Below are 23380 nucleotides of genomic sequence, written 5' to 3'. Positions count from 1 at the left end.
TGACGTCATTCCCACGTGGGCTCTTTTTTTGGCTGGTGGTGGAGGTTTGAGATAGTATCTTCTGTATCCCAGGCTAGCCTTGATCTTGGCACGTGACTGAGGATGACCTCCACCTCCTAAGCGCTGGGATGACAGGCACACATCACGCCTGGGCTCCTGCATCAGCAAACACTCTACCATATCTTCAGCACTGGTTTAAAAAATAGCCGGGCGGTGGTGGCGCACGCCTTTAATCCCAGCACTCGGGAGGCAGAGCCAGGCGGATCTCTGAGTTCAAGGCCAGTCTGGTCTCCAAAGCGAGTTCCAGGAAAGGCGCAAAGCTACACAGAGAAACAGAGAAACCCTGTCTCGAAAAACAAAACAAAAAAAAAACAAAACAAAAATAAATAAATAAATGAATGAATGAATGAATGAATGAATAAATAAATAAATAAATCTGTGAGTTGAGTCTATACTTATGCCGGGCAGTGCTGGCACACACCTTTAATCCCAGCCCTCAGGAGGCAGAGGCAGGGGGATCTCTTTGAATTCTAGGCCAGCCTGATCTACCGAGCTAGTTCCAAGACAGCCAGGGTTACACAGAAAAGCCCTGTCTCGAAAAACCAAACCAAACAAACAAAACTACAACAAACCAAGTCTACACTTACGTTTCCATGAAGTATTCCTTTCAGAATTCTTGATTTTGTGCTTTCCTTGTCTTGTTGTCATGCTAATGGTGTTGGTCTCCAATCACTACTGTTTGCAGCTTCTTAGCTGTTTAGTTAAGAGCTGCTCCAGGATTCATAGAATGAAGAGTGCCATCAACTGTTCAAACACTGTCTTATATATTACCAGGAAGAAAATGTTTCTAGTCATAGATAAAATGCTTTTTGTTTGTTTTTTTTTCGAGACAGGGTTTCTCTGTAGTTTTGGTGTCTGCCCTGGATCTTGCTCTGTAGACCGGGCTAGCCTCAAACTCACAGAGATCCATCCGCCTGGCTCTGCTTCCCGAGTGCTGGGATTAAAAGGGGTGCACCACCACCACCCGGCTTGATACAATGCATTTTGATAAGTTGGAATTTTTGTTTTATAACTATCAAAAGAGCCTATTTAAGACCTGTTTAGGGGCTGGAGAGATGGCTCAGTGGTTAAGAGCACTGGCTGCTCTTCCAGAGGTCTTGAGTTCAATTCTCCACAACCACATGGTGGCTCACAACCATCTGTAATGAGATCTGGTGCCCTCTTCTGGCCTACAGGGATACATACAGACAGAACATTGTATACATAATAAATAAATCTTTAAAAAAAAAAAAAAAGACCTGTTTAGGTACAGATTTTTGATCTTTCTTGTAGTCTTGGCTGTATTATTTGACATGCAAATCTTTGTTCTGAAACTATAGTACAACTTGATCTACCTTGTGCTTTGTTCTCCTTTCCCACTGGGGTGTTGCTTTGAGAAGAAAGCTTGTGGTTCATTCTTCAATAATGAGCATTTGTTTCACTGACATCACTTTTATACCCCGCTGCTCTTTGTGCCTTTCCGGAACACTTTTGTTGTTGTTTTTGCCTAACTTGTACCAGCAGTGTGTATAACTTAATTCAAGCAGTGACAATATGAACTGTAACGTGTTTGATGTATGTGTAGGTAATGCCGTCTGTGACCATCATCTGGCTGACTGCAGCTCTTCAGATGGCAGCAGTTAGAAAACACTCCTCAGCTGCAGAGGCAGCAAAATGTACATCTTAGAATTTCTGGAACATAGTGTCTTAGTTCAGGTAGCTATCACAAAGTACTAGAGGAACTAAATGCAAAAGGCTGGCTTGCAAACAACAGAGACTCACCTCACACACTTAGCAGAAGCTGGGACTCCAAGGACAGAGTGTGAAGAATAAATGATGGGAGTGTAGACTTGGGATGCCATGGGATTCGCTCTCTTTTTCCTTCTCATTTCTTTATTTGCTTGGCGTGTGTACACGTGTGTGGGCACGTGGGACAACTTGCAGAAGTGGATGCTTCCACCATGTGGGTCCTAGGGAAAGTGCCTTTTTGTACCAGGCTTTCTCTTGGCCCACCAACCAGCTCCCAGATCATGACACAGAGATTTATTATTAGTTATGAATGCCCGACTTTATCTGTTGCTTGTCCCACTAGTTCTTATAATTTAATTTAACCTTTTTGTCTTCATCCACATTTTGCCTTGGGACTTTTTACCTTTCTTTCATACTGTGTGTCCTATTCACTCTGAATTTGGCTGGCTGGCGGCTGCCTGGCCCCGGGTGTCTCCCTCTCTTTTTCTCTCTCCTCCTCTAGAGCCTGGATTCCTACTACTACTTATTATCTCTGCCTGCCAGCCCCACCTGTCCCTCTGCTGCCTAGCTATTGACCCTTCAACTTTTTATTGGACCAATTAGTTGCCTTAGGCAGGCAAAGCAACACATCTTTACATCGTTAAACAAACGCAGCAATAAACAAGTGTAACACATCTTTGTCTAGTTAAAGTAATATTCCACAACACCCTTCACCCACTAAGCTCTCGGGCTTTTCCCCATGGGGTTTGATTCTGGTTTGCAGAGAGGGCCCAGCTAGCCCCTCTCTTGTGTCACTTTTCTGTGAGCAGTCATTCTATTTCATGAGGCCTCTAGTGACTGAAGGCCCTATTTCCTGATAGCATCTCACGGAGGCTTAGGAGCTCAACAAACAAACTTTGGGGTGGCACAGATATCAAATCTGTCTCGGATGATGGAGTTAAGGACACTAAAAGCTGAGAGTGAGCTGAATTGTCAGTTTCTGATTGCTTAGCAGCTCCCTTCCCTTGCCTCTTCACTCACAGCTTTTGTACAGCCTCGTCCTTATTTTCCTCTTTGTTACTGTGTTCCTGCCCGTAGACATTTCTTAGAGGACTCTGCGGTGCCGTGGATTCCCTAAGTCTGCACCTAGAAACCCACATATCTCAAACTGTATGCAGGCCAGAATAAACCCTTGACTCCCCTCCTGAATTTGCAGCTTCTCTTGTATCAGTTAATGAAGGAATGTGGGCCATGCACCCCAGCATATTTTCAAGTGCTGTCTAACAATTTGTAGGCCAGCGTCAAATTGCAAATTCAAAAGGATGGACAACCACTGAACTAATGGTAATTGTCACTAAACAGTCAACCCAACTAGACCCTCTAGAGGTGTTTTAGTTCCATATTCCCTTTAACCTCACCACATCTAAGGAGCTTTCAAATAAGAGTTCTCTATTGTTGCTGAGGGTGTAACTCAGTGTGCTTAGCATGTGTGAAGCCTTGGGTTCACTTCCCAGCAGCAAAACACAACTTATCCAAATTCAGGGCTGCAGGTAGCTCAGTGGCCAAGAGCACGCACTTTGCAGTCACAAGACTGGAGTTCTGCACCCACAGAACAAGCTGGGCACCTCCCAGATGCCTGGAACCAGCTCCTAGAGATCCAATACTCTTCTGACCTTTGTAGATGTATCCAACCGTCTTATTAAATAAGAAACACAGAGCCGATTCAGAGAAGAAAGCCAAGAGGTCAGAGCTAAGAGCCTTACCCTTCCTGCTTCAGCGATCCTCTTCAGCCAAGAGAGCTCTCCGAAAAGGAGCTACTTCCTGTGTGTTTGTCTTTATATAGTCTTTCTGTTCTGCCTTCTCATTGGTTGTAAACTCAAACACATGACTGCCTCGTCACTACCTGTCTGTAGAGACTTCCAGGTCTTCTGTGGTTGGGATTGAGATTAAAGGCATGTGTCTCCAATGCTGGCTGTATCCTTGAACACACAGAGCTCTATCTAGCTCTGTCTACCAAGTGCTGGGATTAAAGGCGTGCGCCACCACCGCCACGCTCTTGCTATGGCTCTAATAGCTCTGACCCCCGGGCAACTTTATTTATTTATTAACATACAATTAAAATCACATTTCAGTACAAATAAAATACCACCATAGACCTTGGCATATGCACATACCTGCACACACATGTACATACATTCATGTAGACGTACACACAAATAAATAATGGAATAAGCCTTAGAAAAGAAGACTTTCAGTTTGAAGAGCCCATGCTTTTTACTTATTTTATTGACTGTGGAGACGGTCCTCTGAAGGGAACCCCGACCTGTTCATCCCTACACGCCCACCAGGCTGGCTCATCTTGTAACATGCCTGTCGTGCCTTCTCCTCAAAAGTGACTCCTGGATGGGAAAAGAGTCCCATTGTCTATTCAAGTTTAAAATTGAGATGTTCAGAATCATACATGCTCTAGCCCATCTGCTTCCCAGTTTATGTGTACGCTTTTCTTGCTTGTGCCATTTTCTTTGGCCTAGATGATGCTCTCATCCATCCATGTCTTTTAAGATGTACTGTTGTTCACTTTCTGTGTGTTATGTTTATGTGTCCTTGATGTTTCCCCAGGGGAAGAGGAAGTTCCTGGACAGTGTGCACTATCATAGCATCTTGTGTGTTTGATGCCATTTCTGGAAATCAAACCTCGGCTTGTGCATACTGGATAGCGTTCCACCATTACACTACACCCCTAGCCCTTAAAATGTCTTTAAGTGGATGGAGTGTGTGTGTGTGTGTGTGTGTGTGTGTGTGTGTGTGTGAGAGAGAGAGAGAGAGAGAGAGAGAGAGAGGTAAATTCAGTTATATTTTTTGTACACTTATTGTGCATAGCTTTAGGCATTATATAGACAATTAAGAGAAATTTTTTGATAGTTAAGTTTCTGCAGATAATCTCACAGTTTTTTTAGAAAATTATTTTTATGTGTATGAATGTTTTGCCTGCATGTATGTATGTGGACTACATGTGTGCTTCATGCCTGTAGAGGCTAGGAGAGGGTGTCAAGTTTCTTGGGACTGGAGTTACGGACAGTTGTGAGCTGATGTGGGTGCTGGGAATGGGATCCCCGTCCTCTGGAAGAGCAGACAGTTCTCTTAACCACTGAGACTTGTCTTCAGTCCAATTTTAACTTGTACACAAAAATTATTAGTGTAATAATGTGATGTTTCAATATTACACAATATTTAAATTAGGTAAAACAGATCTTTCAAATACTTAAGAAAGACTTTTTCTTTCCAAAACAGGGTCTTGTGTTGACCTTGAATTTCTGACCCTCCTACCACCACCTGCCAAGTGTCTGGATTACTGGCATGCACCACCACAGCTGGTTAAGTGGTGCTAGGGATCCGCCTCAGGGCCCTGCACATGCCAGGCAGGCACTGTACCTGCTTAGCTACATCCCAGCTCCTCATTGCTCTGGGGTAAAAATCTAAGCTTTTTTCTAGTTTTGAAACGTATAGAGACTTGCCAACTTCTAACCACCTTGTTGTGCACAGATGTATCAGGAATGAAGGGTGGAGTAGGTTTGAAAGAAATCTTCTGTTTATTTCAAAGGATAATTTCTTGAGAGGAGATAACTCCCGTAAAGTTCAGCACCAGCAACAGAGGAAACCTAGGAAAAAAACGAAGCCCCCTGCACTTACCAAAAAACACAAGAAGAAGAGACGGCGTGGACCTCGTCGACCCCAGAAACCAATTCCCCCTGCAGTGCCCCAAGGGAACCTCAGCATGCCCTCCAGCGTCTCACTGCCAGTGGAGGCCTCGCAGATCCGGTCAGTGGGGCAGTGGGGTTGTTTTCCTCTGTGTGGTGTGGCCACAGTCCTACCCTGGGACTGTCATAGACAGACTTAGCAGTGGCTGGCCAAGTCTGCAGTACACACCCATCAGTGTCCTCAGATGCTGAAATTGAGAATGTAATCGTATACTCTCAAGGTTTTTCTGTTTTAACAGAAATTATACACAGTATATTAGAAGTACTTAGAAATATGTTTTAAAAGTTTAGCAGACTTAAACATTTTGATCAGATGAATTTTAGCTCAATCTTGCCCATTTATTTCATTTTTAAGGTTATTATCTTAATCAGATTTGAAATTTTGCTAAAACATAGATATACTAAGTGGTGATTCATTCCACTAATTTGAAGTGAACTATGATCTGGTAATGATCATCTCAGGGTAAAGGCTATCAGAATTTGTGATTATATGTAGTGAGGTGTGTCTTTCTGCAGCATTTCAAATTTCCTTCTCATAAAGTGAGGAGAGATCTTTATTTATTCATTGAGACAGTCTCATGTATTCCTAGACATCCCCACTTCACGTAGCTGCAGGTGACCTAAACTTCTGACTCTCTGGCCCTGGGTCCCCAAGTGTGGGGACTGCAGACATGTGTCACCGGCAGCTTTGGGAGGGGTTGCTTTCTGTTCCTGTGCCCCGTGTGTACTGAGTGTCTGGAGAACCTGAGGTACACAGCGAGGGGAGGGGGAAGCTGGACTAGCCACACTGTCTTTGCAGTAGCCCTTCCACGCCAGAGCTGAGTGCCGACGAGTTGCCGGACGACATTGCCAACGAGATCAGTGACATTCCGCATGACTTAGAGTTGAACCACGAAGACTTTGCGGATGTCCTGCCACGGCTGCCTGATGACTTACAAGATTTTGATTTCTTTGAAGGTATGGTCAATGTGTTACTTAAGGAACTGATTTAGAAATGGTTTCCAAGAAGGAATAAGTTTTATTTTATTTTTGGCTTTTGAGACAGGCTCTTAACCATATTGAATCCACAATGCTCCTGTCTCCGCACTGGAGCCCTGGGATTTTACCCAGTATCACCAAATCATCCTAGAGATACTAATAACTTTAATTGTTATTGCTGAGTGCTACATGGTGCATGTGTAGGTTTGCACAGTGCATGTTGTGGAGGTAGAGGGTAGCAGGGGTGCATTATCTTCTCCACCTTTCCAGGGGCTCCGAGTTAGACGGAGGCCATGGGGCCTGTGGGGCGTGGACCCGTACCCACTGAGCCATTTATTGGCCAGTTTATTACTAATTTTTTTAATAAAATAGCCTTTTGCATGTATCTGTATAAAATGTCTGTCACTATAAATAGAAAAAAAATCACTAAAGTTGTTTTCAGAAGGTGAGAAATACATAATTTATTTAATCATATTATATACTTAGTAGATTTATACTTTAATAGCTATATAATTTTGTTCCATTAAAGTGAATAATTTTCCCTAATGTTTGGACAGTGCCGTTCAACATACCAATTCATGACAATTTTTTACAGCTTGTCCTATCTTTGGAGCCAGGCATGGTGGTGCACGCCTGTAAAAGGTGTGCGCCGCCATGCCTGGCCAAGGAGGAAGACTAAAGAGTGTCAAACATACCGTGAAAGGTGGCTTGTGGGATTGAAGAGGTAGTTAAGAGCACTTGCCGCTTTTGTGGAGGACAGTTTGGTTGTCCTCGGCAGGTTGCTCACAACCACCTCTCACTCCAGCCCCAGAGATCTGACACCCCCTCTGGACACCACAGGTATTGCACTCACTTGATGGCAGACAGACATAGATCCCTATGAACACATAATTAGAAAGAGCAAATCTTAAAAAAAAAAAAAAGAAAAGAAAAGGAAGGTAGCTTATGAAAGAAACTGAGTGCTTACCATTAAATACATGCATGGATTCTGTGTTCTCACCTCTAGCTGGAAGAATGTAGGTGTAGACCAAATAATATAAACCTGTCTTGTTCTATACCACCTTCATTTTTTTATGTTAATGGTATTAATATCATATTAGGTGAAAAATAATGTATAATTAAATGGACATTGAGTTTTAAATTGGCAACCATTTAGACTCCTAAGAATTCAACATTATGTCGGGCGGTGGTGGTGCACACCTTTAATCCCAGCACTTGGGAGGCAGAGGCAGGTGGATCTTTGTGAGTTCGAGGCCAGCCTGGGCTACAGAGTGAGATCCAGGAAAGATGCAAAGCTACACAGAGAAACCCTGTCTCAGAAACCCGCCCCCCAAAAAAAAAAAAAAAACCAAAAAGAATTCAACATTATGAGGGCTGGAGAGAATGCTCAGTGGTAAGAGAATATGCATTCTTCCAGAGGACCTGAATTTAATTCATAGAACCCATACTGGGCAACTTACTATTGCTTGTAACTCCAGCTCCAAGATCCAACACCTTGGCCTCCGCAGACACCCACATTCATGTGGTGGAAGTTCACGCGGGCACATCTACTCAAAAGTAAACACAAAAAGAATTTAACAGAGCCAGGCTTGATGACACACGCCTTTAATCTCAGCACTTGGGAGGCAGAGACAGGCAGATCTCTATGAGTTTGAGGTCAGCCTGGTCTATAAGTTTTAGGCCAGTCAAGGCTGCATAGTGAAATCATGTCTAAAAACGAACCAACCAAAAACAAAAAAAAAACATTTCATATGGTAGATTTCTGAGAATAAATTAAAGATGGTAATTGAAATTCCAAGAGAGCTGACCTTTGAGGCTGTCCTGCAGATCAGTATTTTACTTTTTCTTTCTAATCCCATTATAAGAAACTTTTTTCGCCAGGTGGTGGTGGAGCACGCCTTTAATCCCCACACTCCGGAAGCAGAAGCAGGTGGATCTCTGTGAATTTGAGGCCAGTCTGGTCTAGAGAGAGTTCCAGGGCAGCCAGAGCTACACAGAGAAACCCTGACTCAAAAAAGAAACTTTTTTTCTTTTCACAAAGGAATTTTTTTTTCTCCCTGAGACAGGGTTTCACTATGCAGCCCTAGCTGGCCAGGAGATAGATCAACTGGCCTTTGCCGTCTAAGTTCTGGGATTAAAGGTGTGTGCCACCAGGCCTGGCAAGGAGGACTCTCTTGTGGTAGGATCGTGTTTAAAAGACTGAAATGTGTGACTTTTGCTGTGTGGGTGAGCTATGAGCTCCACTGACGCTGCCGGCTTTGGTTAATGCAGGAAAGAATGGAGACCTCCTCCCGACCACCGAAGAAGCCGAGGAGCTTGAGCGGGCCTTGCAGGCTGTGACTTCTCTCGAGTGCCTGAGTACAATTGGGGTCCTTACCCAGTCAGACGGAGTGCCAGTTCAGGGGTTGTCAGATAGAGGGATGGGGGTGTTTTCCGGGGGATCCGATGCTTCGGGAATCCAGTCCTTGAGCCGAGAAGTGAACACGGACCTAGGGGAGCTACTGAATGGACGTATAGTACACGATAGCTTTTCTAGTCTGGACCTGGACGAGAACCTGCTCCGCTCTGCTTCTCTGTCTAACCCACCTACACCCCTGGCAGGGCAGATCCAGGGGCAGTTCTCTGCCCCAGCCAGCGTTGGCCTTACTTCTGCCACTCTGCTCAGCCAGAGTGCACTTGGGGAGAGAGCCTTCCCAGGACAGTTTCATGGACTTCATGATGGCAGCCATGCCTCCCAGAGGCCACATCCTGCCCAGCTGCTGAGCAAGGCAGATGACCTAATCACCTCACGACAGCAATACAGCAGTGATCATTCACACTCCTCACCCCATGGAAGCCATTATGATAGCGAGCACGTGCCGTCGCCCTACAGTGACCATATCACCTCTCCCCACACATCTTACTCTGGTGATACTATGGCAGCTACCTTTTCAGCAGAGATGCCCATCATGGCACAGCACTTGCTCCCCAGCCAGCTTGAGGTGCCACTTGGAGGAGTGGTCAACCCCAGAACTCACTGGGGGAGTCTCCCCGTCAACCTTGGCGACCCCTCTGCATTCAGCAACCTCCTCGGCGCGGATGGACACCTTCTTTCCACTTCCCTCTCCACGCCACCCACCACGTCCAACTCAGAGACCACACAGCCTGCCTTCGCCACCGTTACCCCAAGCAGTTCCAGTGTGCTTCCGGGGTTACCGCAGACCAGCTTCAGTGGCATGGGGCCTTCCGCTGAACTAATGGCCTCCACCTCTCCCAAGCAGCAACTCCCGCAGTTCAGCGCAGCCTTCGGCCACCAGCTGAGTTCTCACAGTGGCATTCCTAAGGACCTGCAGCCCAGCCACAGCTCGATAGCCCCTCCTACAGGCTTCACAGTAACAGGTGCCACGGCTACAAGTACCAATAACGCATCTCCCCCTTTCCCCACCCCTAACTGAGTCTGTGCTTGCAGGCAGGTGGAACCTGGCGTTTTCTATGTGTTTCCTCTTTCGCACCCCCTCCTCTTTTCCTGCAGAAGATTTAAAAATAAAAGTGGGGATTAGCGGGACTCCCCCTTCCCAGTCAACAAGCGGCCGTGCAGTGGACCTTGCGTCAGTGTTCACATGTGCTCCTTAGCACTGGTGCTCATTCCCTCCTGGCGGGTCCTCGCGGCCTGGCGGTTTTCTCTGGTGGCTCAGCACAGTGACTGGACAGGTTGATTTTTTTTTTTTTTTTTTCAGCAAGTCCTAGAAGTGGAAGATACCTCAGATTACCAGTGCCCTTTACTATTTCCTAGTGTTCAGATCAATGCTTTCCATTCTCTAGCCAGGTTTTTCCATAGGTTGTTCTAGATAGAGTAGCCCTAGTGAGATCCTGTGTAGCGAGCGGGTGGTGTGTGGAGGCCAGTCGGAGCTCTGACTCAGCACCAGCTGCCCACACCACAGTGAGGCCTGGATGCCGTTCCTAATCGTGATGTGGTTAACCGGAAAGAAAACCGTCTCTTGACTGCCTGTGAGTGCGTGTTCACCCCGTGTGTGTTTCGTGCAGTGCAGGAAGTAGCTGTCATGGTATTTTTTTTCTTTTTACTCCCAGAATAAGCTTATGGCCCTTTTTTCCCTCCTTCTGTCTCATACCCAGCAAGGTTGGTTTGTCCTTCCTCCTCCTGAGTTGACTAAAGCATCCTGAATTGGGAGGCGGTGGTCTGGCACAGCCCTTTCTTGCTAAAGATCAGCCCGTGAAGAAAGGAGCCACACAAGGCTGAATTCACATCAGTGATGGGGAGTGCCATGGCGACTAACTTGCGTGGCCACGGGGCTGCTCAGGGGTGGGGCCTCAAAGTCACTTTGCCTTTTCCATGTGTATTTGTTTCAGAATCCCTCACAGCTTTTGGAATACATTTGCAGGTTGTAATTGAAGAAAATATTTTGATGTGAAAAAGCAGGCTGGACCAGCTAGGTTTGAAAGATGACATCTGTGGCCTGGTCGGTCTGTCATTCGCTCCTAGTTTTTACATGTTTACAGTTGTGATTCTTTGGTGAGATTTGTGAACTGTTGAGGACACGTGTAGAATCCGTGTACCAGTTGTGAAGTGACGTGTAGTATCGGAAGGACACACATTTTAAAGTTTCTTTCAAAGCAGAATATGGAAATTAGACATAAATTTCATTTACCTTAGGTACTTTTAAAATAATTTAAGTACTTAAGGTGAAGTAAATTTGGAAATTCTTTTAAAGTACCAAGGTTTTAGGGTAAAATCTTATTGGTTAGTGCAGTAAGTTGGTGACTATGAAGTGATGTGTGGGGTTTCTTCTTGCCTGCCTTCCCCTCCAGAGAAGGGTAGAGCTTCACTTTCTACTCTGTTTTGCTGAGGTTTCACTGTCCTTCGGATACCATTGGGGATTCATCCCTGAGTTCAACCTAATTTCCATATGTATATTTTAAAAAAGAAGACAACATGTCTGTTAAATGGTGTGGTACAGTAATTCTTTTGTCAGGGACTGTTGGATCCTAATTCCTTCCTAACGGTAAAGGTTGGGACATCCTTTCCTCCTCCTTAGGTGCGTTTTCTTCATGCCATGCTAGTTCTAACCAGTCCCTTCTGGTGAAAGCTTTCTCTGCTTTGTAAAGGAATGATGGTGATCAGCAGGCATTATGCAGATACCATGTGCCTGAGCTTTTGGAGGGAAAGTCACATGACTGTATGAAATCATGATATGCCCTATTTTGTATTTATTGAATTTTGGGGAGGGCAAAATATGTTTGTAATATATTTACTTTTTTTCAAATCATGTTAATTAATTGGAACATTTATTTTTAATAGCTTTGCCATTTTTGCAGATTGAGAAATTTCTAAATTATAAATTATGTCACAAAGCAAAATTATATTTGGTATCACCATGACCTTCTTTCCTGACTGGTGAGACACAGCTTTTTGACTTGTTCTCACCTGGGAACTTATGTCAGTAGTTTTCATTTAGTGCACTGTAATGAAGTGATGAGTGGTTACCTCACCCCAAAAGTGTCATTTCGTTTGCTAAGCTGTTTTCACATCCCCTTATAATCCTCACTAGGTAACTGTGCATTCCCAGGAAATGTATTTTGTCTCCATTGTGTATCATTTGAAGACTGAAGCAGAGCAGCACTGGACCTCCTCCTTGAGCTCCTGTTTGACAGAGAGGAGAGTCATGGGTAGTCAATTTGGACTGTTACTGGCTGTTTGTCCTGCATTAGCTGCTGAAAATTCTCTAGTTGTGAAAACTGAGTTTGCAGTAGGTTGCACCTTTTTATTGTTTGCAGTTTTCTGTTTTATGTGCATTTAAAAGCTCTTCTTTGCTTTCGAGGAAGAAGGCATGGAGTGATCAGGAATGTTGCCAGTTACAGCTTCACGCCAAAAATAGTGAGTCAACTCACTTTTGTGTAGATGCCCATGGTGATAGCAGAAGAGAGGGCAGTCTTAGAGAGTACTGGTCTAGAACTGAGTAATTAGCAAAAAGCACACTTTGCTTCTCTTTCAGAACTAACATCCAAGCCTGTAGTTTGCTTTTCTTGTGAGTCCCCGGTTGGAAGAATGTCTATCTATTAGCCCAGAGGTATCCACTTTGTTTCTCTTCTAGTTATTGAAGCAATTCTAGTCTCTTAATAGTAGGTGGGGTATTAATTAATATGCAAAGAAAAATTAAGCGTCTCTTACAATGCTTACATGAAAACATAGCACTTGTGTTATGGTAAGGCAATACTGGAATCAAAACAAACCTTCCACAGGTCCCGAGGGGGTAGACACTAGCTTTGGTTGTAGTGTTCAGTACCTAAGAACAGTGACAATGAGAGCTCCTCTGTCTCTGCAGTTCTTTGGGACCATTTCTAAAGGCCAGTTAGATTGTGTTACTGTGATTTAATTTTTGAAGTTGCTGCAGTTAATGAATGCATCCTGTGCTCTGAGAATCTGACAGGTCAGCAACCGTAATCTCTGGTATCTGAAGGGAAGGTGGGCTTTCTCTCCTTTAGTTGTTAAAGTTATTTTAGTATAGGACTTAAGACATTGTTTGTTTCTTCTGTAAAAACGGCCTAGCGTGTTCCACACCTGAGCAGGCTCCACAGTAAACAGTAGGAGAGTGAAAGCATTAAAGGTAGACCGCCAAGTGACAGTCCATGCAGTGGAAAGGTCTTGTAGTTATCATGGCCTAGCTGATGAGCAAAGGTTTTCTCTCGTGAGCCTCCTGTGGGAGGTGTTCCTGCTCCAGAAATGACAGCGTTTCCGTGCTGGCAGGCAGTGTGGTGTGTCTAGTGTCCCTCTGTGAGAAGATTATGGTTTCATGAGAATCAGATAGTCATTGGAGATGGAGTTGGAAAGTGATTGTTTTCTATTCCTTAAAGTTGATATTACCAGTTTTAGTGGCATAAGGCTAAGGACAGCTAATACTTTATCTTTGCCAAATAACTATTTCTAAGATTAACCTTTTAAAGTAAACCAGACTCTCACCTGAAGGTTAGGGATTATCCTCTTTTGTGAGTCACACTAAAACTTTTCCAAAGCTCATTTGCAGTCCATGCTCACAGTCTGCACAGCAAAGCCAGCTCTTTGTTTAGGAAGGAAACCGCGTCCACGCTTGATACAGGCATCCTGGGCATATCGTTTCTTTTACACAAAAGAACTTGGATTTCTGGTGGCCTGTTGCATGGCATCTTATAGACTGGCATTAGAGTTGGATCATACAGAGATGGAGCCCTGGCTGTGTGCTCTCTGAGTCTAGCCTGCGGTCTTCACTGCACCTTGGCATCCGGGGCAGCGGTGGCGGCGGCTCAGCGGTGGGCTTCGTTTGTGGCACCTCTCTGAAGCTGCTGCCCCCTCTAGCTGAGTTCCCAGCGTGGTTGTGCACTGTTTTGACATTGCAGACTGTGAGGATATTAACACTAAACTATTTCATAGGTTTGGAATTCATTAGACTTTTAGGAGTATTTACTTTTCAGACTCTTCATCTTTTCTTTTTAGATTTAAAAAGATTAAATTCTATTCTTTAGCTGATGTGTAGGATAGTCTAATAGAGTGGTTTGTTGAACGGTCAGTACAAGGCTGCAGTATAATGAGGAAATTTAGAAACACCTTTGAGTTTAGTTGGAGTGAATCCTCATTTGTATTTCTTTTATTACTGCTCTCCCACACTGTTCTAGAGGTTTCTTCCTGTCAAAATTATTTCATGGCGATAGTCACTCATGAAAAGTTATATATATTTTTCCCCTCTCAATAACTTGAAAAATTACCGAATCTTCCCTGGAACTAAGTAGAAAAGAATATTATTATATTCTGGTGGGAACCAAAATCACACTTTAATTAAAGTAGTATTTTAAATGCTGTCTTTCCCAATGTGTAGAATACGATCTCTGTGAAGAGCACAGATGGAGATCTGGTAAGCAGTCCCCTGGCCGGCGAGTTAAGAAAGGGACTTCTGGACGTGAGTCACGGCTCTTCTAGCGGCCAGGGTCATTACCGCTGCAGGTGTGGGAGCTTAGGGGGCTGTGGTGTTTTCACTTTTCCTTGGTCAGCTTTCCCCTCTGCACTGCGATAGGGAGCAAGTAAAAAGAGATGTGGCGTTTCAGAGAGATGTGGCGTGACTTTCTTTACCCGTGTTCCCGAGTATCAGTAATGTTTTGAGTGGCTTGAAGAGCAGATCCAAGATGATCTTTGGCTGATCTAAAGTTGGTGTGAAGAGCAGTCTTCTAAGACGGAAGCTGTTGGACCTTGGAGGCCAGTGGGACAGCATGTTTTCCTCCCTTCCTCCCTCTGCCTGTTTTGCACGCTCATCCCCGGTGCTGCAGTGTGCACACGCACACACGTGAGCTGCACTCATCTTGGCCCAAGAGTGATAGGATCTTTTCTCATTGGTTTTTATTGTTGTTCTTATGTGTTTGTTTGTTTGCTTTTTAAGCTGGGGACCACTGACCTAAGCTCTATATGCACCCCAAGTTCCCCATGGAAAACGTTTCAACATGCAGGGCGAAAGGCACCACCAGTACAGCTCCAGGCCATACCATTGCTTTTCCTTGGGGAATAGACTGGTTTGCCCCCAATGACTCCAGCTTGTATCGTTAAGGTACAGGCAACTCCAGCGGGTTAGTGCTAACACGGTAGAGAGCTTGACACCTGCTGACAGTGTGTGCCTCTGTTCCAAAGGGTTGAATCAGTTCTCAACAGTGATAACTTGTCTCACTGTATAGTGTTGAGTATGTCTCAGGGATTCCTTGCGGAAATTAGGGCCGTTTTTAAAATAAGAAAATAGTTTTCAAAGAAACTAAAGGTGATTCATCACTGATGAGAGCTCGAGAGAGAGAAAGAAAGTGTTTGGCTTCACAGCCCGTGGTGTCTCGCGAGGACTTCTCCTTTCCACTTCAGCCTCTCATCTCAGCTCAGCACACAGAGTCCTTTCCCATCATGCACAGCTTTAAAACTTTTATTTAAAAACTTCCTTCCCCAATGAGCTTTCAGAATACTTATTGTAGATTTTAAGAGAAAAGGTATATTAATTTATGCTATTAACATCACCTCATAAATTATAAGTTTTATACTAAAGCTGTATTGAGTGTAATGAATTATGTTGCCTATGTGTTTTAATAGCTTAAAAATTATATATGAGCTTCTTCTTTTTCTTTTTATTTTTGACAAAACAAACTAGGGACGCACCTTTTTACACTGGATCTCTGCCGTGTCAAGGTGTATAGCTATCCTTTGCTACCTTGCAGATATATAACGAAAAGGATAACCTGGGGCCTCAAAATGTAGAACACCCTTAGACCATTTATCATCATTCATAGAGCTGTTGAGAATCATGTTCTTTAATACATGATCCGTGGTTTACACTTAATGATGGCTAGACGCTTAGTTACAGGGTAAATAGAAGCAAATAGATCCAGTGAAACTCCCACTACTGTAGCTGGAATTTGTAAACCAAGTTTTTAAGACCTCTGTTATTTCCTATGGATTTATTCTTTAATTTACAGTTTATTCTGTAAGTTGAGAAGTAAAATAGAGGAATTAATAAATCTAGATGTTCTCAGTGTCTCATTCAGGAACATTTTCCCCTCCTCACTAAGGAATTCCCACTGTGACTTAAAAATAGAGGTAAATTACTTGTATGCATGTATGTACCTGTGTTTTTACACACATGCAAAAATATACATTGGGGGCACGTGTGTGAGATATGAATGTGCGCTTGTATAAAAATAGAAAGGTAACCGAATGTATTATAGAAATATGATTTATTTAGCTGAGGGAATTACAGTTACTTTCCCATTGTTTCTTTTTATAAACATACCATATTCTTCACTATATTATGTTCAAAGGCTAGCTCTGATATCATGTGCATTTTCTTTTAACCTTTGAATTAACTTATGGTGTTTTTAAAGTGATGTGAGAAAAGGCAGATTCTAAGACCAGCCTCATACTTATGAGCATAAAAATCAGAGAGAGACAGACCTAGATAACAGCTTGTTTATCTATTGAGGTGATGGGACCACAGATTTGTTGAAACATTTTTATGTCTAATAAATGTTCTTTATATTCCAAGTAATAAAGTATTATGATGTTTTCTTGGTCAAGTTCAGAAAACACAGGCCTTGATAAGGAAGCTTTTGAAGGGGCCGCTTGTTTAAGGAGTTGGTGGGCTCATTTCACTGTGTATATTCCAAAGCTGGTGTGATTTTAGTTATTTCCAAACCATTTTTTAAAACTGAGTTGTGCCATTGGTGACGGAGCGGAGCACCGCAGCTCCCGGCTGCTGGCTGTAGGGAGATCATGCTGCCCTTGATGCTCACCTGATTCCCAGGGGACTGAAAAGAAAGACACATTCCTGACCTTTGAGCTTTGTCACTTGGCTGTGCGTCCTGTACTGGAGGACAGATGGTCTGAGACGTCACCTAGAGCCACGTGCTCCCATCACACTTACTTTCACTCATATACTTAGGGGTATGTCAGAGCAACTCCTGAGGACACGTTTGAATTGGCAGTTGTCTTTGAGGCTTCGGTTACTTCATCTTAGGTTCCATCAGAACCTGGGAACGCTGTCTGTGTTGTTTTTTACGATTGTATTTTTGTAGCATCTCCCTGTTTCATTCACTCTTGCTTTTGGATTTTAAGAAATCTGCATATTTCTTGTACATATGCATGCAAATGAAAGGAGGGAGTTTGTACTGATGCCATTTCTCCCTTCAGTTGCTGGTTAACAGAATTTGCTAGAATCAATTCCCCTTATTGAAGGGTGAAAACAGACCCTTTGTGTATATCTGTACAGAGATGTGTATATGGGATGTGGTGGCACTTTGCTGAATGTGAACTTGCCTTGTCAGTGGAAAGATTGAAAAGTATTATGTTTATTTATACATTTGTATAAATCTATATATACACGTATGTATATGTGTGTGTGTATAGATAAAGCTATATACATATATTTCCCTAAAAATGTGTGTGTGTAATAGATTTACAGCCTTTGCTAAGCAAGATTATGCATCTGTGGGAAATTCTGGATTATTCTGCAAGCCTGCAGAAGTAGCAACAGTCTGGAGTACATCATCAGGCATCCTGAACTAGAAGTCCTTTGGATTCCAGTCACAGATCACAGATTACATTGGCCACAAATGAGTCTCTTCTTTCTTCTTACCAATTGCACTGTTCCTCAGACTGCTAGCTAGTTTCTCATTACTTCACACTCACACATCTTTGCCGAGTTGTCTATTGTCCAGTGCTGGAGATGGACTCCTGAGGGTGGCCTGTGCAGGGCACATGCTGAGCCACATCGTCCCCTCCCCTCTTCTTCCCGACTTAGTTCCCTGACTAGAAGCCTTGGCGTAAAGACCTCAGCTGTTGCTTTCACATTCCTTTATCAATGACAGTCCCCACAGTACACAGCTTTCAGTAATATTTTCTTTGACAATTAATTGGGTCTCCATCAAAAAATAAAAAGCCAACATTCAAACAATTAATTTTGAATTTTTTTACCTAGGGAACTTTGGAGGATTTTACTTAAAGTGAAAAAAAAAAACCATAATTATGACTTTATGATTGATACTAGTGTTCGGTGTATTTCCACACTTCTTATCATTTAAATAGTTTGATTTGCTTTTTGTTTTAAATGTAAGTTTACCATTTGAATTTTAACAGCGTACACAAAGTCACATGAAAGCCTCTTGAATTCTGTAACTGACTCATGTGTCTCATGGTGAAATACTCTAATGAGTTCTTAGGTAATGAATTCTGCTAGATTTCCTTTGACTTTCCTCACAGTTGTGACATTCGGTTCTAACTCTGCCCCAGCTCTCTGGAAAACTTGCACCCTTCTATATCGTGCCTTTAAAGCTCTTATGCACACACAGATAAAAGTGTATATATATACATGTTGGCGCATGTGTACATATACTCTGGTATGTACTCACACAGTATGTCTCCAGGACATATTGTGGGAGTGGACATAGAGATATTCAAAGGCAATGAAATATTGCTCTCTAGATAATATATGTATATAAATAGTGTTGATAAAACTGTACATACACATGTATATGTATGAGTTCTAAATGGCAACCTTTTACATTTAGCAAAATGCTGCCCTACTGGAATATTGTCACTGCGGTGGCAGTTGTATGTAATGATTTAAAATACATTTATCAAAAATTATTTAAAGAACATTTAAAGGTCTCATCTAAAGACAGCCGCACACTATTTATTTACCTTCCTGTCCATGTGATTGTTGTGTTTGCATCACTGAAGGGAGACTGCCATTTTAAAAATACTATCTGCACGCGAGAGACGAGACTCACTTGGGGCACTTTGTGCCCACCCCACCCCACCCCCAAACAGTGATATACCACAACCCAGCTCGTCTACTTCGGTGTCAACGCAATCCTAACGTGGCCATTTGTGTGTGTCATCCACCATCTCCTTGATCAACTTAATCCACCAATTTGCCTCCTCCTCTCATTAATGAATAATGATCACTTCGATCGTGCTGCCTGGGGGAAGCTGACCCCTCTCTTGCTGCAAGGAAAGGGGTCATCTAGTTCTTCTGCCTTGTTCCCAATTCACCTCGGAAAGAAGATGATTCTCATGATGCTGTCTTAAGCATAGTTTATTTGGCATAGTTTGATTTATTTAAAGACCCTACTTAATTTTTTTGGAAAGCGCTCTTAACTCTTAAGTTGCATGTACTTGGCCTGTGTTTAATTCTTACTGCCCTTCCCCGCAAGGTATTTTTTCACTAGTCTATCAGTTTTCCGTACTGAATGCAAGAACATAAGGCAAAACCGTTAAGTACTCTTCATTTGTGATGAGCTGGCAGCAGATTACACCTCAAGAATTTAGAGCGAGAGAAAGGTAGATGGATAAATAATCCTAAATGCCCTGTTAGGTGGGGAGTGGAGTAAAGGTTCTCCTGGGAAACAGATTTCACAGAGTAGCTCACTGGAACTGATATCAGAACCAGCCTTTAACGAAAAGCCTCTTGGCAGATGTGTGGTACTAACCAGAGTGCCCAAGTGTAAATTGAAACCAGGTTGCAGTGGGAAATCAAAGGTGAGGTAGCCGTTGGAAACCAGCCAGGGACAGGCAGGCTGGACAGTTTGAAAATGACTTTTAACAAAGTAACTGCACGGTAGCAAGGACTAGCCGTACCGAGAGCTCCTCCTCTTCAGCGTTCTCATTCACCTTGGCACACAGTCTGCAACATACACCATCCATTCAGAGCATAGACCGGAGAGCAGCTGCTTAAAGGGGACTTACAAACCAAGCGTCTTCTCTCATGGCGATGCCACGGCCGCCACCTAGTTCCAGGCATGCACCCTGGGAGCAGCTAGTTTCTACAGAGCATAGAGAGGAGAGTGTCAGGGTTTGGAAAGGCCTGCCCGTGGCACTGGCTGTGGTTTGGCTGGGGTGGGGGTGGGGGGCACATTTGGGGAGATAAGGGGCTTTTGGTTTGTGATTTCCCTTTAAACAGGAAGAGATGGTTCCCATTTTCCATATATATATCTCAATGAATGTACTGTATTACTGTTTTAAAAATTTGATGAAATAATAATGGATTGGTCTCCTTTTGTTATCTGGTCCTTGTTTAATTTGTTTAAGGGTTTTTGTATACAAAAGTTTACATTTTTATGTATATTTTTCTTGTGTAAAAACTGATGTAATATGTGTATAAAACACTGTATGTATTATCTGTATATAGTGTGACAAAATGATTTTTCTTTCTTTCTTTTGGATGTATTAATAAATCTTGCTGTGAAGTAGTCTTACTTTTTACTAATTATTTCCTTTACCTGGGTAGTGATGGGAGCTCCTAGTGCAGGGTAAGTACTTTCCCATACTTGTTTCTGGTCTCTGAGACAGTCTTTTCTGCCTCCCAGACTGGCCTACAACTCAGTGTGTGGACCAGGCTGTTCTTGGAGTTGCAATTTTCTTTGCCTCAGCCTCCCACATTCTACCAGGAAGACAGGGATAAGCCACTGTGCCCAGTTAAGTTTTGTTTTATGAGAAAATTTTCCCATGTACCTCTGGCTGGCCTGGAACACACTGTTGTTCAAGCTGACCTTTGACTCATGGACAGGCCGCCTTTCTCTGCCAGCCAAAGACAGGGATTACGAACATATGCCATCATACTCCTTTTCTTAAATATGTTGTTTTCAATCTTTATTTTATCAACAATTCTAGGGAGATATATATTCATGATCTTTATGGCTAGCCTAACAAGTTAAGACCAAATTGACTTCAGCTATATTATTTAAGCTTGAAGTCCAACCACAAGTTGAGATTGAAACCATTATGTGTTATAATGGTGTTGTTACAGTCCAAATCTATTTCATTTAACCTGAAGCCATTTCTCTCTCTTTTTATTTTCTTTCTGGGTCTTTTATGTATCCCAGGCTAGTGATAAACTAATAACTTTCCTTCCTCAGTTTCCAAATGCTGCCATCACAGACTCCTACCAACTTCTCTTTTGGAGCTTCAAAAAAATACAGTAACAATTTCACGCTGTGTGCCCAAAGCTAAAAACAAAATGCAAAGATAACCACTTCAGAGACTTAGCTTGTGGAAGCCACAGTCCCAGCATCACCAAAAACTCCTCAACCTTGGTGTCCTCACAAAACTTGAGCCGTCAAGGTTTTTGTAAATTGGAACTTTTCACTGCTTGCTTTATCTTTGGTTGCGGAGGGAAACTTTGAGCTACCCCGTGGGGCACATAAAGGCTAGGACCAAAAAAAAAAAATAGGAACTACCCAGGCACATGTTTATCTCATGAAGGTGCACATGCATATATAATTAGAATCTGGTTTCTAATCAATGTATGTTTAAAACATATTCTAAAATCTCACTTCCCTAAAAATAGCAATGTTTTGAGACCAAAAGCACCAAAAGTGCTCAGGGTATTAGTAAAATGACCAGCATGAGCAAGAGACTCATGTTTGATCTGCTTTTGAAGTTGCCATGGCCTAGAGAATTACGCTCAGTAGTGAACTGTGCATTTCCTCAGCTGTATGGCTGATTTAAAACTTGCTTTTTACTTCAGGATGTTCCCCCCCCCCCCCCCCCCGCCCCGTGTTGCTAGGGTTTGAACCCAGAGCTTCCCATGTGCTGGCTGATGCCTCATCATTGAGCTGTATCTCAACCCAGTTACTGCTCTTCTAAGTCCTGGAACTAACCTATGAGATTTGATTGTAGCTAGAGTTTTCCTGCCTGGCCCACAGTCAGGACAAATCTCTCTCACCTGCCAGTCCCACAGCCGCTCAGACCCAACCAAGTAAACACAGAGACTTATATTGGTTACAAACTGTATGGCCGTGGCAGGCTTCTTGCTAACTGTTCTTACAACTTAAATTAATCCATTTCTATAAATCTATACCTTGCCACGTGGCTCATGGCTTACTGGCATCTTCACATGCTGTTTGTCATCGTGGCAGCCAGCAGTGTCTCTGACTCAGCCTTCCACTTCCCAGCTTTATTCTCCTCCTTGTCCCGCCTATACTTCCTGCCTAGCCACTGGCCAATCAGTGATTTATTTATTGACCAATCAGCAACACACTTGACGTACAGGCCATCCCACAGCATTTGATGGCCACACTCTTGCTTAGATTTTAAAGAGAACCAGCCTTAGGAAACAAGCCTGTAGTGTAATGTCTGAGTTGCGGCAACACTGATGATTGTACCAGAATCTTTGGATTTCCAGGTGAAAGCAAGAGGACTCGGTGGTCTGTGGCAGTACTTAGGGATGGGCCCAGGAGACTGAGTCCAGCCTGAGTGACACAGAGGACTTAAAAAAAGACTTAAGTCGATGATGCTAGGGAAAGGCATCAAAAGATTCGTTCACACCTGAGTTCCTAGCTGTGGAAGTCAAGTACACAAAGCTTGAGCTGGAACTAGAGCAGGTGGTCAAGTAATGGCTGAAATTTGGCTCAGATGTGAGGCCTGAGTTAAGGGTACAGATAGGGAAGTAATAGTGACAGACTTCAAGTTGGCGCTAAGAGATCAGGGATGGGAGGTAAGGGTGGCTGTTTTATTTAACTTCATTTTAAAAATAGTATTGTTTTCAGAATTTCATATTCACCCATAACTCCTCATAGATCCACCCCAGCTTTTGCCCCCTCCCCCAGTGCATGGCTTTGTTTTCAATAACCCATGGATTCTGATTTGTGCTGCCCATGTGCTACTCATGGGTGTGGGACCACCCACTGGAATGTGCTCAACTACTAGGAGCTGCATCCTTAAAGAAAACATTCTCTCCCCTAGAAGTCAGCAACTGTCCTTAGCTCCCCGGTTAGGGGTGGTGGCTCATGATCCCCTTCCCACGACACGCTAGGATGTGAACTGATCCTGTCCAGGCTGTTGTCCAGAACAGGACTAGGTTCCCCTAATCCTCCCGGACCCCTGGCTCTTCTGCATTGGTCCCTGAGAGTTTTGGAGAAGGGTTGTAAGATGGTCCGATTGTGGCTGAGCACTCCAATGGCGCTTAGCCTCTGCATTTGACTAGTGAGTTCCTGCTTTGAACACCATCCACTGCACTGAGAAATGTCTCTGATGAGGTCTGGGAGCTGCACTAATCTGTAAGTAGAAAGATACAAATTTAGAGGGCAGTTTGATACTCTGTTCAATTGGCAAAATAATTGATCAAAGATCTCAATATTAGACCCAACCTTCTAGAAGAGTAGAGACTGTACTTCAAGATACAGGCTCAGGTAAGGAGTTTGTGAATGGGTCTCTAGCCATTCAGGAAGTAAGCAACCAATAAGTGGGACTTCCTGAAATTAAAAATCTCCTATATTGCAAAGGACATTGATAATCAACTGAAGAGGCAGCCCACAGAACAGGGAACAACTTTCACAGAACTACCTGACAGAGTTCATGTCTAGAACATGAAAATACCAAGAAAACGCCA

At 43.3% G+C, this 23380-nt stretch overlaps 1 protein-coding gene across 7 annotated transcripts in view; it reads left to right on the top strand.

The window, feature by feature from the left end:
* Ino80d (INO80 complex subunit D) overlaps positions 1-20243 on the top strand; it is a 72616-nt gene extending 52373 nt beyond the window's left edge. For 6 of the 7 annotated variants that reach the window (XM_052749641.1, XM_052749638.1, XM_052749640.1 and 3 more), the window contains 3 exons: positions 5369-5586; positions 6325-6482; positions 8775-20243. In XM_052749641.1, coding sequence (XP_052605601.1) covers positions 5369-5586; positions 6325-6482; positions 8775-9937 — 1539 coding nt within the window. In that variant the 3' untranslated portion in view covers positions 9938-20243. The remainder of the gene's footprint in view (positions 1-5368; positions 5587-6324; positions 6483-8774) is intronic. The other variant, XM_052749639.1, reaches the window with a different exon arrangement.
* The last annotated feature ends 3137 nt before the right edge of the window (positions 20244-23380 follow it).

Source organism: Peromyscus californicus, unplaced genomic scaffold (genome assembly GCF_007827085.1).
Source record: "Peromyscus californicus insignis strain IS unplaced genomic scaffold, ASM782708v3 Scaffold_21__1_contigs__length_65335640, whole genome shotgun sequence".
In the NCBI taxonomy this organism is placed as follows: Eukaryota; Metazoa; Chordata; class Mammalia; order Rodentia; family Cricetidae; genus Peromyscus; species Peromyscus californicus.
The sequence above is the reverse complement of the archived record's forward strand: the minus strand, read 5'-3'. Positions and strand labels throughout refer to the sequence as shown.